The 14,113-nt window shown below is 41.9% G+C and overlaps 1 protein-coding gene across 4 annotated transcripts in view; it reads right to left on the bottom strand.

Annotated features, from left to right (window-relative positions):
* Positions 1-12,001, bottom strand: part of GATA3 (GATA binding protein 3) — a 54,072-nt gene extending 42,071 nt beyond the window's left edge. The window contains exons 1-3 of one of the 4 annotated variants that reach the window (XM_068276061.1): positions 11,708-12,001; positions 9,939-10,005; positions 1,220-1,580 (exon numbers count right to left, since the gene is read on the bottom strand). In XM_068276061.1, coding sequence (XP_068132162.1) covers positions 1,220-1,460 — 241 coding nt within the window. In that variant the 5' untranslated portion in view covers positions 1,461-1,580; positions 9,939-10,005; positions 11,708-12,001. Of the gene's footprint in view, positions 1-1,219; positions 2,064-9,938; positions 10,006-11,707 lie in introns of those variants that run through there. The other 3 variants (XM_068276062.1, XM_068276065.1, XM_068276063.1) reach the window with 3 other exon arrangements.
* Positions 12,002-14,113: the final 2,112 nt, after the last annotated feature.

The raw sequence follows: 14,113 nt of genomic DNA, 5'->3' as shown, positions 1-14,113 counted from the left end.
GTGAAAAAGGCAGTGATACATTTTCTGATTAGGCCCTCCTGTAAATGCCACAAGCTTAAAGTCACAACGTATTATTTCCCTTAAAGGAAATTGTTGTCGTATTAATGTCTATCTATTATCTATCTATGTCACTTTGGACATCTGTTATTATACAAAATCGTGTATTAAATTCTGATTTATTTTTTTGCCAATCTATTCCATGATTAGATTGTGAGTTCTTTTAAGGGGCATTTCGTGGGAAGACTATATATACTGTATATTTAAGCTGTGGAAGATGTCACCTCCATATAAATAATAATACATAATGATAATGTACTATATAAATACAGATAATGTATAATAGCATTTAGAAAAGAAATCAGTGAATTGATAGTGAATATAGGAGTGTAAAATGCATAATAACCAGAAAATAATACATGTGTGGGGCTGTATAAAATAGTGCAAGGTCTGTACAAGTTGCTCTAGTGACAGGTAGTAGAAGCGAAGAGAGGAAGAGGTGGGGGGTAGACATGAACACTGACACCAGTGCAGGAAAGAGGACACAAACTAATAAGTGTGAAAATACTAGATCACACGTTGGTTTTAGCGCATGACACGCAAGACGCAGAGGGCCAGCAGCACAACAGCAACAGGTCATACAGCCTGATGGCTGGCTATACTATCTCCACTGTCCACAGCTCTCTAATCTACACTGATGGCTGTGTGCTCACCATGTAAAGAAATACACGAGCGGTTTATTTATCTAGGAAGTAATACATCTTCACACTTAGCTGATTGCTGTGTAATTATCTTCAGCAAAGCCTGCATTCTATCAGGGTAATATACGTGTTTCGCTGAATCACGCTGTTAATTACACTTTATTATCTAGTATAAAGTTTTCATTTCTGTTGTAAATAGATAATTAAAGAGTACATGTAACTCGTGGTACAGTTACTCTGTAAGTGTACTAGATCCGGACATAAAGCCGATCTGATATGGCTGATAGTTAATGTTGGCACATAAAAGTAGTTGTAATGGTGACCACTAATAGATACAATCCTGTTTTGTCCAATTTACCAAATCTATGTAGTGGAGGTGTAAACTGAGCGAATATACTTTGAATGGATATTTTGGCATTCCCTCATATTACATAGAAGTGGTAAGAGTGGACAAAAAAGATAGTGTCCTTAGTCGGCACCTTAAAGGTGTGAATAGGTCCATAGATGAGGCGGGTACTCACCGTGGTGGGCGGCTGGGTACCTCTGCATTGTTTTGACTGAGTTGCTGTAGTAGGAAGGGACATGGTTTCCTTGCCCATCGATGTTGAAGAGTACATCCACCTCCTCGGGCAGAGAGTACTGAGGGTGCTCCAGGTACGCATGTCCATGGTGGTGGCTTTCCGCCGGGTGTTGTCCATTCAGCAGAGCCGTGTGGTGGTGATTACTGACCCAGCGATTCTGGTCTGTAGCTGGGACCTCCATTGCCAAAAGCACCCGGCCCTTTAATAAGATCACTTCTCTGTGGGCGCACCACACCACCAGGAGTAAGTCCAATAATTAGGAAAAGTTCCCCCCAAACAAATATCCACTGACGTCTGTCACCTGAGATGGAAAGAAAACACCAACTTTAAGAAGCACACTTTAAACTGGAAGATAGCAGCAAAGTTGTCTTTTTCAAGCAGTGAGTGGCTGGACAGGTAACTCAGGTGTGCCAGAGACGAGCCTCCTCTGACAAAAGAGCAAAGTGATTGTCCCAGAAAGGAGTTTGCCACGGGGGTCTGCACTTCAACCCTGCAGGACCTCCTAGAGTCAGTCAATAGAAAGTCAGCACAAACCCTTCACAACTACAAAGCGGGAGGGGAACAGCTATGTGATCCAAGGAACTGGTTGATCAGATCTGGTGTTTTTTCTCTCTCTCCCTCTCTCTGTATTTTTTTTTTTTTTTTTTTTTTTTTTTTACAGTGAAGGCATTCTTTCTGAAAGTAGCAGGATGGCGCCAGGCAGCTCAATGATCGCAGACAGCTGTGGCGAGACGCAACTTAAGGAGGTTCCACTGTCATCAGTAGTGAGGGAGGGGACTGTCACACAGGAGGGGAGAGGGAAGGAATAGGACACCCAACTCAGCCTCAGTCCCTCCCATGCTAGCTGTCTGTCACGCCCATGAATGTGCCTGACAGCTCATAAACTTATAGCATGGTTCTTCCTATGAATGTATGGATGTCACAGGGCAGTCTGATCATACACATCCATGCTAGCTGTCTGTTTACATTGCCTGTGCATGCCATCACTGGGCAGCTTCCTGCGCTGACACTTATTAACCTCTGGTGAAAATGAAAGTAACTCCCCAGGTTCTGCAGTTATCATGCACTCCACATAGCGATCTAATACTGCATCACTGTGCCTTCCATAACGGCTGTGCATGGAAGCAAATCTATTACACCGCTGAAATTCATTGTAGATGCTTGCTAAATGTAGAAAAACGTGCATTTTTTAAATTAAAAATGCTATTCTCCCTCAGATGGGTGGAACAGGTGGGTACTGTACAGGAGGTGCAGGAGTAGCACTAGCACCGTGCTGGAGAGCGCAGGGCACACTAGTGCTGGGGATGGGGATAGCACAGAAGGGGAGGGGGGAGCTGTGGAGTGTGAGGTCTGCCTCTGATTGGTTGCCTGGCTTCAGGTCCTCCTGAGCCCTCCTGTTGCCCTGTGCATTGAGTCACTGCATCCCCTAGCGGCACATATGCAACAAGCTGCAGAAACTTCATCAACTCTACTGCTACTGTGCGGCGACTTCCACCTCTCCCTCTATCACAGAGGGATTGGTACACTACAGCAGTCCAGATTATTATTATTATTATTATTCACCTCTAACAAGGAGCGCAGATTAGATGCTATGGTACAAAAGAAAACGCAATTATAGACAACAATATAAAGCGGGAACATGTTTTGTAATAGCTAGGAGAAATGGAGAGGGGACTTATTAGTAATCTTTACAGGTGGAAAACGCTAGTTATTTTTTGATAGATAAGATATTAGATCCAGTACAAACTCCATGAAAAGATCATTTTTATGAATCGATATTCAGCCGTTTTCCCTATCGAATATTGATTTGACATGAATATTGATTTGACATGAATATTGATTTGACTATCTCTGGTAGTGAATATCTAGAGAGGAGGCTCGGTATGTGAGATTGGAATGGATTTCTATGGCTTGCCTGGAGAAGTCTTGGAGTCAGCGCAGTGGGAGTGAAAAGTTCAGTTACTGGATTTTAAATTTACTAAATTTACTTTTTAGAATCAACTTTACTCACTTCTTATACCCAAAACTAATACAAGAAAAATACTCCTCCTATTTGGTTGGTATATATATATATATATATATATATATATATATATATATATATATATATATATATATATATATATATATATATATATATATATATATATATATATATATATGTATATCATTATGCCTTCATGTGAATGTGGTAACAAGGAGACAGGAGGAGATATAGGATAGATGGACAGATAGACAGATAGACAGATAGATGTTAGATAGATAGATAGATAGATAGATAGATAGATAGATAGATAGATAGATAGATAGATAGATAGATAGGTTAATAGTTGGATGGATGGACAGAGCAAGAAGATGAGCCTGACATCAGACTAGAGAAGAGAGCCTGCAGGCATTCCTGAAATATACACATGCATGTGTGCAGAACCCCCAGTGTACACAATGCTAAGAAACACAACAATTCACCGAGGGATTAAGAGCATAATGCGGCATAAAGTAAACACAGTGACTGTGATAAAAAGCTTAGCTTTGCTCGTCCTCATCCATTTACTGAACGCAGTTCCTTTTTTGTACTGAATTGTGCTAGGATAGGTCCATGCATTTCCATAGCAGGGAATTCCATCAGTGTAGAGCAGTGTGTGAAGCAGTCACACAGATGTGCTTCCAGCAGGCAGCAGAGCCATTCCCAGCCTGTCCCCCCAGATTGACAGTATGTAATTGGGAAATGGGAGGCTGCTCTTTTGATGCTATGCAATGCCCTGCACCGGCCAGTCTGACCGACGCCAGGAACCGTGACGTCACGCCTCAACTCCACAGCCAGGAAATTGCATGAGCATGGGCCAGTGGCCTGCCAGTGATCTAGGGCATCGCTTTATCCCCATCCTCTCACACAGATGCACTGAAACTCCCAGCAGTCTAGCCTCAGCAAGCCTCCATCCCTCAATGCTGGGCGATTAGCCTTGCCCAAACAGCGCCGAATTGAATGTATTCTCCTCTTCAATTAACCCCACCGAGCTGGCTAATAGACCATCCATTGTCTTCCTGACATGTCAGCGATCTGAAGATACCATCAGGTGTGCTCTAAAAGGCAAGCGTGTGCTGATCAGGACTATATATATATATATATATATATATATATATATATATATATATATATATATATATATATATATATATATATATATATATATATATAATCCTTTTGTATACCGATTGGGAACAGTAGCCATCCTTTGTCAGTGCCTCTTTACACGGTATGTATTTGTGACAGTACTAATTGACCTGTGAGTCAGAAGAGCTTTGTGATGCACTTGTAGCTCAGATCCCTTTAAGATCCAAAAAAAGACTATTGAGCACGTCAGTCTTCAGTCTGCCCCAGGCCATCGCTGTGATTGTTTATGTAAGAGCTCCTGATAGCAACACTAAGCAAATATTTCACCATTTCACTGGTTTTCTTCTTATTAAAAAACGAGGTTCCTTTACAATTAATTACTAGTGGTGTGTAGAATGCAGCATTTCGACGCAACTATTCTGTTATCGCTTTATTTTTCATTCTATCGCAAACGGGAGGGAAGGCAGAAAAAAAAATCGCTCAGTGGATAAATGGGCAGGAGAGAGGTGAGCTCTCTGGAGAGCCTTCAGAATGTTGCCCTGTCGGTCAGTGGAGTTAATTTAATATACATGAGTAAATAATCAAGAGATCATGATGAATGGGAAGAGCAGCTGAGATGGAATGGTGACAGCAGTCCAGATCATAGATAAGAGAGAGGGCTGCCTATACACATAGTCTAGCTGCCGGCCATACTGACCACCAGACCCACCCCACCAACCAGCTCTAATTGACAGCTCAGCGCTAATAGCCTTCTTTGTCTGCCCAATTAACAAAAACAATAGTGGAGAGAAAAAGGCGTTTCATGAAATGGTGAGATCCCGGTATGTGTGCTCTCTGCTGTCTCCTGCCATAGAGGAGGACAGGGTGGCTACAAGGCCTGTAGGGGTAACAGAGATGGATGGACAGAGACATGGGCGAAGCAGGGCTGAACTTCATATAGATCTTCCTGATATACCACCCAAGGAGCCAGCTCTGCCTCCGGCAGGCTCTGCATAGATTTAAGGCAGACGTCGCTTTGAATCTCGGGGACACTTTCCAAACCTCATTCCAGTAGCTCAGGTACAAGTGACTAACAGCAGACAAATCTAGTCCACTTCCTGGCTGGAATAACCTAGGATCTGCTATCAGGGGTCATCTAGGGTTAGCCACTGCTTATCTGCAATAGGATTTCTTACACATACATAAGAATACCAATTCCATAATACAGCCCCGCTGTCTTGTCTACTACATCAACAGAAATTTCATTTTGCTCCAGTCAGTTTATTTTTTTTTTTTTTTTTTTCTTTGCTCAAACGCCATAGAGTCTAGATTAAAGTAAATCCTAGGAGCCTCAACCCCAATATTTACTGTTGTGTGACCAATGCTAAGGAGGCTCCTTCAATAACGTCTACCTTCAGCAATCAATAGGAAGTATTGACCACCCGAGCAACGGTACGGTTATCTCTATCTCCTCAGGAAATTAAAATGACATCATCACGCTTACGCCATGTATTCTTTAAGCAAACCGATCCCTTGCTGATAGCTTTCAAGCCCCATAAGCCTGACACGCCATGGTAATAATGAAGTGCAGTAGTTGGATTATAGTAGGGTTACCTATCAGGGGTCACTAGCATCTGGCAACAGGAAATCAACAGCAATGTTAATGGAAAACAATAGAGCCCCCCAGATCTTGAGTAAATTGTTTTTAGTTCTGTTCCCTTTTGAAGTGATGGCTTTCCTGCACTGAAGGGTGCTGCCACACCTGGTCCGAATTTCTCCTTGTCCTCTGGTTGGGGGCGGCTGGAGAAGACGCCTCTTGAATACCACCGAGTTAAAGCGATCATAGCAGGATTAGGTTACGTTTGCTTGGGGTTTGATTTAACAGGGTCCTATAGTAGTACAGGTAAAGCTGTATAAACAGCCCAGGGCTGAATATCGGAGGGTTATAGAGAGGACACGGCCCAGGGCACAGCTCCGAATACTTTCCTATGTAAAACAACTTCTGTTCAGCCTACACGTGAAAATAGAGGATAATTGTCTATGAGGATAGCTGTCCAGAGTGGGGTGCAGTTTCCACGCCAGGGAAAACGCTGATCTCATTTCACATATTTCCCCAACCAGACTGCCTTCCTGAGCGGTGCGCTGCTATACTAGTGCCTTATTTTTTTACTGGAAAATGTGAGGGAACCGCGAAATGCAACCCAATGGAAAGGACTTGCTCCAGGGGACCTACAAGATTGGAAATACAACAAAGCCTAAATCAGATCTAGCCCCCCATTTTTTTCATCCATCGCAGGAAATGTATACAGAAATCTCAGTGATTGTTAAACGGACAATAGCCCCTCTTGCACACAAAAATCTGCTGTATTTAAACCCTAATGTCATCACACTTTGACTATATAATTATTTTCGCCAATAATAGTGCCTTGTCATTAGTAAATAGCGCGTATCCTCAGTCTGATCATATTAGTTATTATAGCACCGCATATAATAACGGACTAATAATAATAATAATAATAATAATAATAATAATAATAATAATAATAATAATAATAATAATAATAATAATAATAATAATAATAGTGAGTGATACTAGCACTACTGCCTGCTCCTTAGCTCCTCAAATAACCAGTTATTTATGACAAGAATGGAAAATGGATTACAGGTATTTTGTCTGCCTCTAGCTCAGACTAGATATGTTTTAGTTAAATGTCTCCAGAGGCCATTGAGAACAGTTCAGCTGACACATTTCTCCACTTGAGTGTAAACATTTAACATCCAAGCCCTTAACTATCGCATAGCTCTGTGCTGAGCCGGACAGAGGGAGAGCAGGAGCCCAGCTGCCGGGAGAGTGCTGCAGGTGACAGCCTGTGACATTGTACTGCTGCCAGCGCTCGCTCTGCTGGGCAGTGCTGGCTGCACCATCTTGGCAGCCTCCTGCAGGGTCCCTGGCTGCTTGTGCACAATGCCCCTACTATTAGTGGGATTGGCACATGTCACAGGAATCAGTGCAGGCGCAGGAGCTACGTGCTGGTCTTGCAGGGAACTAAAAGTCACCAATAACCTCATACTAGACATTATAATCAGGGCCCAGGGGACAATCACGGGGACTTTTATAATCAACTGCACCTATTACAAAACATTGTGGTCTTATCACACACACCAACAGACATATATAGTACTCTCTCTCTATCTTCTCCCTTCCCCCCCCCCCCCAATCTCTCCATCTCTCTCTCCCACCCCTCCCCCCTTCTCTCTCTCTCTCTCTCCCTCTATCCCCCCTCTCGCCTCTCTTCTTTCTCTATCTCTCCTCTCTCTCTATCTCCCGCTCTCCCCCATCTCTTGTGTTCCCCTCTCTCTCCCTCTCTCTCCCACCCCTCCCCCCTTCTCTTTCTCCCTCCTCCCTTTCTCTCTCTCCCCTCTCCCTCTATCCCCCCTCTTGCCTCTCTTCTTTCTCTATCTCTCCTCTCTCTCTATCTCCCGCTCTCCCCCTCTCTTGTGTGCCCCTCTCCCTCTCTCTCCCCTCTCTTGTGTGCCCCTCTCCCTCTCTCTTCCTCTCCCTCTCTCTCTCTTCAGAGAAAGAGAACGAAAATAATACTGGGGGAAATGGGGAAAAGGTCAGTGCCACTGAGAAATTCTTCTATAAATAGCCAGAAAAATTAAAATAGAAAGAGGACAGGGACACATTCACTATGTAAACGACCAAATTATGTTTTCGTATGCTAAAGAGAAATAAATTGTCAACTTATTCATATGTAGCACTCAGCGTACTATCATCATCACATAACATACTAAATTGCTTTGCCAATTTTTATAGGATGACTGACATTGGATTCTTTATGCATAGAGTAATGTCATTTGATGTACAGCGAATAATGATGATGAGCCTGCTGGAATTCCTATAGTGACTAATCCATGTGAATAGCCCCTGGCGGGACAGGCGCACGGACCTTACTGCAGAGTATTTCTTATTAAAAAAAAAAAAAAAAAAAAAAAAGATAATTCTTAGAATCTCATGGCTTAATACTGATGTGTCTGCAGATTAAGGCAGAATGCTAAAATACATCTTCTTACTCAGCAAAGGGCTTTATTGCTGAAGAGATGTGGTTCTCACCACAGATCTCTGATTGCGATGAAACCCCAGCAAGCAGAGGACGGAAAATAATAATTACCAACCTACCAAATTACATCAAAGGAGAAAATCTGATTTTAGGGGGGGGGGGGTGTACTCAGGAGCAATGCAAAATTACGTAAATGACAAATATCACTGCATTACATGGAGTGACGTGTCGCTGAATTTCTAAAGAAATGCTTTATTTATATACTGGATGGGAAAATACACGGTTATATAAATATAGATAGATTATTGTAAGATAAACGCACAAATATACATTTAGCTTATTTTCTAGCGATGGAAAAGCTTTTACCCATGTTGTAATTTATATACTTATATCAAATGTATTATTATTATTATTAATTATTATTAGTACTATTAGTATTATTATTATCGTATTTATCTACCCAGCTATAGTTTTACATTAATTAGATTACTATTCGCATCAGTGTTGTCATGGTTAGTGTTGTATCTGCGTGACTATCTGGCTGTTTACCTGTGTTTATATAAGTGTTGTACACAGGCTACAGATTCAAAAACTGAAGCATAAATTATAAAATCAGCTGTAATGTTTTATGACAAATTCAGCTTACGCCACATTACTGAGCAGCTTAGACGTCACATCTTATAAACATAAGCAGCGATCACTATCTGTATTGAACGTATAATGTATCCAGCAATCACAGGGGGCAATCTGTAGCTGTCAGTGGCTGTATATGTGGTCTGATAGTAATGATGTGGTCTGATAGTAGCCCTGTGGATGAACAAGGCACGTCAGTCCATTGCCATAGCTGGCCTTTTGCATGGGGACACGTGCTTGTATATTTCCCAAATCTCTGCCATTGCTTTAGCCAGCCAGAGCCCCTCTGATGGACAGGGCTGTTACTGAGAGCAATGCAGGAACATTTTCCACTTAACCGATGTACATCACTGTAAATTGAAGCCAAACCCCCAGCACGGACTAATCTCCACCATTTCACTTCTTCAAACGAGTCTAGCTACGTTTGGCTTCCTTAACATGACAAGCAGTGCCCGAAGCACGGTGCTGAGGAGCAGGGCCACACAGGAGCCCCATTGTTTACGTCTGATATAATAAAATATGCCAGCATTATGGCTATGAGTGTGCGATCTTGTGAATGGCAAAGGGCCGCAGACAAGGTGATCTCCACTGCAGAGCCTATCCCTAGAGCAGGGGAAACCAGAGCTCTCTGCAGAGCCATTGCCAGGTCATGGCGAAGGGGGGGGGGGGGGGGGGGGGAGAAAAAAAATTCTTAAAATGACTAAACTGACTAGAGAACAATAACAAACGAGTCTTAGGTTACAACTGACACATGCTATCCCTTTAAGGCAAAGATCCCATTCTAATTCTCTCCACGTGGAAGCAAAGCCAGTAAAAATGTAGAGAGGGGAGAGAGGTGGAGAGGGAGAGGGGGAGAAATGTTCTACTCACTGACCTGCACAGCTCGGACTTGGCAGCTGCTTCGTATTTTTTTCCTCTTCCTTCTCTGATCTCTGCAAGATCTGAGGCAGAAATGACAGACAGATTGCACTGGTTATGGCATTTAAGCTGGAGTGAGAAATACAGAGCTGGGGGATCTACTCCTCCTACCCACCCAGATATGTGACCTTCTACCTGGAGGAGAGCGGCTCCGCTCTTCCGGGCGTGACAGAGGGCAAAGCCACAAATATCATGCTGAGATGGTCCCCTGCTCCGGGCTGGGGCAAGTGACAGCGCGGTCACCTGCTACAGACACATTGATGCTACGCTGCCTCTTACTAGAGCCATTAGAATGCACTTCCACGCGGTAACAGAGCTGCCAGGGAGGCTAGCGGCAGAGGCACGGTCTATGCTGGCACACTGCCCATCCTCCCCAGTGGCACAGGAGAAAGTGGGCCAACAGCTCAGAGATATGGATGGGCAGTGCACACTGCTCTCTATTACTCAGCTGACCACAGGCCGCATGGAAGACACAGAAAGAGCACTTCATATTTACACCCAGTGATGATGGATGGATAGATGGATAGATAGATAGATAGATAGATAGATAGATAGATAGATAGATAGATAGATAGATAGATAGATAGATAGATAGATAGCAGGATATTATACATACCCAGATATAGTACATTTATATCTCTTATAACAGTAATTAAATTGTATGCCATTATTTAACCATTTACATGTTTTCATATCTATCTACCTACCATAAATATATAGATAGATAGATAGATAGATAGATAGATAGATAGATAGATAGATAGATAGATAGATAGATATCATACATCTAGCATTTTTATAACTCTAATAACAATACATGTATTGCCATTATTTATCCATTTATCTTTGTATACATATCAATCTGTCTAAGAAAGATAGATATACACATACCTATACACAGTATATTCATATTCCTTATAACAGTAAATAATGTATTTTATTTCCATCATTTAACCATTTACCTGTGTATCTAGATAGATAGATAGATAGATAGATAGATAGATAGATAGATAGATAGATAGATAGATAGATAGATAGAGCCGATGACAGTCAAGCAATCACTAAAAGTTGCTATTTTTATTATTGTTTTTTTTATTATTATTATTTTCTCACAATTATTATCTTTCCTTTTAGGTTGTATTTACTATGTTGTGTATTCATTTAGTGTCAGTAAATGTGCTTAATTTGATTTAGACTACTATATCCATTACACACATAAATGATGATGATAATAATAATAATAATAATAATAATAATAATACCAATTTCATCAATACAGACATATTATGAGATGATAAATAGAAACAATAAAACAGAAATAGAGGTAATTGATACATGCAGTTAATGAAAGTTTCGAAAGAAAGGAAGGAAGAAAGAAAGATGCATAATAATGTCAGTGTAGAATAAGAGCTGTCATAAGGGCACGATTGGCACATCTGCTATCAGCACAGTCCCACCATAATTTAATACAACACACTTTATATAATAATGTTACCCGCTTGATAGTATCGTTTCCCTCCGCATGTAGTATGTATCTAGTTGTAATGTTTACTGCGCTGTGTAAGTGCGAGGCATAAGCATTTCATCCATTTCAGTCCACGTCTACCTACAAGTCAGACGTGAGCCTAGTGGAGCGCTAATGATTCTGAAGGCAGAGGTAAGGCATAGGAGGTGGCAGAAGGCAGCAGGTAAATAGCACAGTAGTACATAGGATAGCAGCAGTACCTGAGGTTGTGGCTGTCCTGGTGCTGTCTCTTTCCAGTACACTACTCCACCACATAAAGCAGCAATGAGTGCTGCCCGGCAGGAGAGGAGATTTATGGCTCCGAAGCAAAGGTATAGCAGATCAAGCCCAGAGGACAGTGGAGGTTATGAGCTAGTTAGTGCTTTCCATTTAGCTTGCTGAATTACAACACACATAACAACATCCCCACCTTCAGGAGATGGCGACAATTTTCTCAAATCTCTAGAAAATGTGCAAATGCGCTGGCTGGCGGCTGCCAGGCTGAGGAACAGCGTGCAAATCTGCCTCCATTCAATGCGAGCTCTGGCCAAGCCTCACGTGGGGTGGCTGCACTTATTATTGAGTTTTGGGCTCAGTTTATTAGTCCAGCCCCCAGGAATGACAGTTCACCAAACAGCTGTGTGATTAGCCTGGACTTTTACCAGGGTGACAGCAGCAGGAGCACAAATACAAATGGAAAGGGGAGATTGCAGAGCTCGGACAGGGCTGATGGATTTACAGAATAGAATAGCCCTTCCATCTAAAGTGCCTAAGGGCACAATATGGAGCCTAGGCCACAGTTAAAGGGGAACAGAAGTGATAGGTACACGGAGGCTGCCATATTTATTTTCTTTTAATTAATACCAGTTGCCTGGCAAGTCCTGCTGATCTATTTGACTGCAGTAGTGTCCGAAAAACACCAGAAACAAGCATGCAGCTAGTCTTGTCAAATCTGAAAATAATGTCAGAAACACCTGATCTGCTGCAGGCTAGTTCAGGGTCTATGGCTAAAAGTGTTAGAGGCAGAGGATCAGCAGGAGGGCCAGGCAACTGGTATTGCTTAGATGGAAATAAATATGGCAGCCTCAATATCCCTCTCACTTCAGTTGTCCTTTAAAAGACCCCTATATAATAATAATAATAATAATTCCTTTTTTTGTATAGCGCCTTTCTCCTGTCGGACTCAAAGCGCTTGCGAGGCAGCCACTAGAGCGCACTCAGTAGGCAGTAGCAGTGTTAGGGAGACTTGCCCAATGAACTCCTTACTGAATAGGTGCTGGCTCAGCGATTCGCAAGAGCCAGGATTTGAACCCAGGACTCCTACATCAGAGGCAGAGCCCTTAACCATTACACTATCCAGCCACTGTATCAGTACACTACATCATTATATCACATCACACTGCCTATCTGTGCAGCTACTACTGCCATGGTTTCAGAATAAAATTATATCTGCTATATTTTTATTTTGTAACACCCTCAATATTTGTGGGAGCTGCTAACCAGGCACATAGACCACTCTCATGAAACATAGTAACATTTAAAATCCATAGGTATAAAATGTACATTTATTCCAGAGTAAAATGCAGTACAAATTACCATTTTTCCTATCTCACTGTTATTTACAGTAGGCAGTTAAGATCTGACAGGTTTTGGACTAATCTGTCTCTTCTTGGAGGATCCTCAAGGTTTTCTTTTTTTTTCAAAAGCACTTACTGAATGGCAGTTGCTGGTGTGCAAATAAGACTGACTAAAATATTTGTATAGATCTTCCCAGGGAGGGGCTTTACTAAAGAATAAAGGAAATACTGATAATCCCCCACAAGGAGATGGACTGCTCCAAAACCTGTCAGAACTGTATTCTCAACTGTAAGTGAAGCAACATAGGGCAAAAGTAATTTAGTGCCTTTTATACTGGGAGAAATGTACTTGTTATACATACCTATTTTACTATTTTCTGCAGTAGTCGTCTATTAAGGTAAGGTTCACAATGGGAGTTGCGTTCGCTGTGACAGCAGAATTGCAATGGAACGCAAAAGTGGCACTGAATGTTTTACACACATTGCGTCGCATGAGTGAAGCATGAAGTCAATGAAAAGTATGCTTCACTGTCCGTGGGTTAACGTGGGTGCTATAGAATACCACATTTCATCAGGCCACACTGCAATGGCCGAACTGTGAACGTTGCATTGCTCTTCCATAGTAGTGTTGCATTCTGTATTACAATGTAACCATCACGACACACCACAATGGTCCACTGAGAATAATAATTCAAATAAACCTAGCAAGGCCTTATGCACTGAAAAACTGATGGGTTTTAACATAGTAGTGCATTGTGAAAAGGCTTTCAGTTAAAACGCTTATAATGTGAACTGAGCCATAGCGAAATATGAACATTTACCCTGCGCATCAATTATTCATTCAGTCATAATTGACAGCAACTAATATAGTGTAAAAACACCCTTAGGGCCCTTTTACACTAAATGCATTAGTATGCATCGCATTTTTTTTGCCTCCATAGCAGTGCATTGGTAAAAAACTTTAGTTTTTTAGCGTATAGTGTGAAAGAGGCCATAGGGAAACATGGACACTGGACTGCACATCAGTTGTCATTGCAGTTACAACTGACA

This window comes from Hyperolius riggenbachi, chromosome 3 (assembly GCF_040937935.1).
Source record: "Hyperolius riggenbachi isolate aHypRig1 chromosome 3, aHypRig1.pri, whole genome shotgun sequence".
In the NCBI taxonomy this organism is placed as follows: domain Eukaryota; kingdom Metazoa; phylum Chordata; class Amphibia; order Anura; family Hyperoliidae; genus Hyperolius; species Hyperolius riggenbachi.
This window is presented reverse-complemented; position numbering and strand designations above follow the sequence as displayed.